The 3,113-nt window shown below is 52.5% G+C and overlaps 1 protein-coding gene across 1 annotated transcript; it reads left to right on the top strand.

Moving 5' to 3' along the window:
• The first annotated feature begins 534 nt into the window (after window positions 1–534).
• LOC104392145 (scale keratin-like) lies at window positions 535–966 on the top strand. Its single transcript, XM_010001509.1, has one exon. It carries the CDS (start codon window positions 563–565, stop codon window positions 929–931), a length of 369 nt encoding a protein of 122 aa, XP_009999811.1. The 5' UTR covers window positions 535–562; the 3' UTR covers window positions 932–966.
• Window positions 967–3,113: the final 2,147 nt, after the last annotated feature.

Genomic DNA, 3,113 nt, shown 5'->3' with positions numbered 1-3,113 from the left:
GTGTGAGGGTAAAAACTGGGAAATTGATCTGAGGTTTTTAAGCTGACTAGAAGCTTTAAAATCAGAGAGATTATTTTAGAAATTATTTTGATGTTTTATAAACTTTAAGATAGATATCTAATAGGGCCACCTACTTAGCTGTGTGCAGTGGCATTTTGGGAGACTCAAACCCTCCTGTATAGAGCAAAGCCATGTCTGACCTGGGTCTATTCCCACAGTATGGGGAACTCAGCAATGGATGAGACTGAAGTTCTTACATTGTTCTTTAGAGGGTGTGTTTGCAGAACAAGGTAGACACATCCACTGAAGGCCGTAAGAAAGGTTTGTCTGTGGGGTCTGGTTATTCCTGGGATGGACTATATGGAGTCTGAAAATCTTTGGATTGAGGTGCTCATATGACGTTAATAAAGGGCGCACATAAAACATACCCCATAGCACGGCAAAGCACAACACAGGAATTTTGCTCCTATCAGTATTTTATAATTTATCTCATAAACAATGTATTTTTTTCAGACTTTTCCATATCCATCTGTTGCAAACCAAACTTCACCTCTGCACCAAGATGTCTTGCTCCGACCTGTGCCCCCCAAGAACCGTCGTTGCCGTCCCCCAGCCCATCGCTGAGAGCTGCAACGAGCTGTGCGCCCGCCAGTGCCCCGACTCCTCGGCCTTCATCCAGCCCCCCCCGGTGGTGGTCACCTTCCCCGGCCCCATCCTCAGCTCCTTCCCCCAGCAAGCCGTGGTGGGCTCCTCCGGAGCACCCGCCTTTGGGGGCTCCCTGGGCCTGGGGGGCCTCTACGGCGCCGGGGCCACCCAGGGCTCGGGGGGCCTCTGCACCTTTGCCAGACCCTCCTACGTTTCTCCCGCCTGCAGCCCTTGTGTCCTGCCCCGCTACAGCAAGAAGCTCTGGGACACCTGTGGGCCCTGCTAGACACAGCCCAGCCCCAGCACCTGCCCTCAGCCCAAACACCAATGCCACCTGCACCCATGCAGGGCTGAGCTAGTGGGCACGGGGCACTGAGCTGTACCTGAGCAGCCCCAGCCAACACCTGCCTGGGCAGCTGCCAGGGCCGTGCACCCTCCAGCCTTCCCTGCCCTCTTCTTCTGCCTTTTCTTTCTTCCCTGCCCTCTCATGCCAGCTGTGGGATAGGGCAGGACATAGACTCTAAATTTCTGTGGGCCTAATGGACTAGCTCCTTGGGATCTGAAACTCTGAGCCAAGGGGGTATCCAGAGAGAGAAGCCAAACTCTGGAGAAGATCCCTCTGCCTCCCAGAGCTTGTGCCAACTGGCCTCTCTGCCTCTCGCCCACCGTCTCTGACAATCTCTCCTGCCTCTCTGGGCACAATAAAGATTTTCTGCATCCAAATCATGTCTCCCTCCCTATTTATCCCCACTCAGGAAGACTCAGGGCATGGTTTTGTGTGTGGCAGGTGTGAGAGGGCAAATGGTGGCCCTGAGGTGCTAGGAGAAAGTAAGGGTGGGCAGTGTTGGGAGAGGGAGGCTGCAGGCAGGGGAGACAGAGCCTTTGGGTGGGCTTGCAGGAGCTGGGAAGGGGCAGAGGGCAGTGCTCCTTTGCCTGGCCTTCTCAGTCCTGCAGCAGCACTAGATCCTGGTGCTCTTTTGCTTCTGGTCCATACCTTGTGTTCGGCAGCTCCTCCAGCTCCCTGTGTGAGTCCAAGGTCCCTCCTGGCTGGGCGATTTCAGCCTCTTCCACACTCAGCAGCAGGTACTGCAGCCCAGAGTCCTCACACCAGCACAGCCGGTTCCTCCACAGCAGCTGCGGGCAGCAGTAACCCTGGAATTCTGAAAGTTTTCATATCCTTTAACTTTGTATTATCTACATTCTTCCTATTATAGTTCTCATTTCATGCCAGCAGAGGATACCTGTCATGGACCAATTCCAGAAAACTGGGGATTTTAAACTCAATGAAGAAGAGATTTGTGCTGCTTTCCTCTCATTTTCGTTCTCAATCAAGCTCTGCAGCAGAACACAACCCGATTTCTGCTTCCCCGCACTCCCACACACCTTTAACACTCTTTTACAGGCTGTGAAGTTCAGCTTTTGGTCTCAGGTTTCCAACCCCACCCCCAGCACACAAAAGCAGTTCCCAAGCCCTCCAGAAATCCCACTCCTTGTTATGGTAACAAGAACCTTTAGAGCCAAATACCAAATTTTAGTCGTCATTTAACTGAGCTCTGAGCTCAGCCCTCAAGTCACAGTACAAATCCCATCACCTACGATACCTCAGGAAACAATCTCTTCACAGAAAACAGGGCAAAACTTGTCAATGAGAACTATTTTCTGCACAGGAAAGAAATTCCTCCTCATCACTGGAAAAGGTTCATTTCCCCATAAGGAGGAACTGTGAGGTTTTCATTTAGTTGCAGAATTGAACAGAAAGCAAATCTGTGGGTGCAACATGTTTTGATGTAATGGCATGAAGACAGAAAAGTGTTTTCAAGCTCTTTTAAGATCACTTGGCACTGACAGAAAACTCCTGCAGTGCAGGTAGTGAACAAAGGCCTGGAAAAGGAATAAAAAAATTACAGACACACTTAGAAACTGCATATAACAAGAATAATGTTCATTCTTTGTAGTCACACTTGGACTGGTGAAGGGCTCCAAGAATTTCTGCCCTGCACAGGTCTGAATATTCCTTCAAGAGGAGGAATTAATGAAAAGCAGAGAGAGGCTCTTGTGCAACTCGGTGGGTTTTAATGGGAAAGAGCAGCAGAACTACAGAGGATCCCAGAGGAAAGGTGGGGTGCAGGTGTTGTGCTCTGGTACCAGCACCCTGCTTAGGACCCAGGGGACAGCCGAAGTGCTGGGGGGAGGCAGGGAGTGCCAGGGCTCAGCCGTGCAGCCAGGGCAGCCCCTGGCACAGGGGAGGGGGCTGCTGGGCACATGCAGCCTCAGTCCTGTCCCCAGGGCAGGGCAGGGCAGCTGATGGGTGCTGCTGGTCCCCAGGGCTGTGCTCCACGTGCTGGTGGCCTGGCTCTTGCTGCAGGGCTCTGGACACCATCCTGGAGAGCTTCAGAAAGCCCCACAGCTGCCACGGTGGGACCTGCCCCACCTCTGGGCACCAGGGCGGTAGTAGCCCGTGCCACCGG

Source organism: Chaetura pelagica, unplaced genomic scaffold (assembly GCF_000747805.2).
Source record: "Chaetura pelagica isolate M959 unplaced genomic scaffold, ChaPel_1.0 scaffold681, whole genome shotgun sequence".
Taxonomy (NCBI): Eukaryota; Metazoa; Chordata; class Aves; order Apodiformes; family Apodidae; genus Chaetura; species Chaetura pelagica.
Note: the sequence above shows the minus strand (reverse complement) of the source record. Positions and strands in the feature narration are given on the sequence as shown.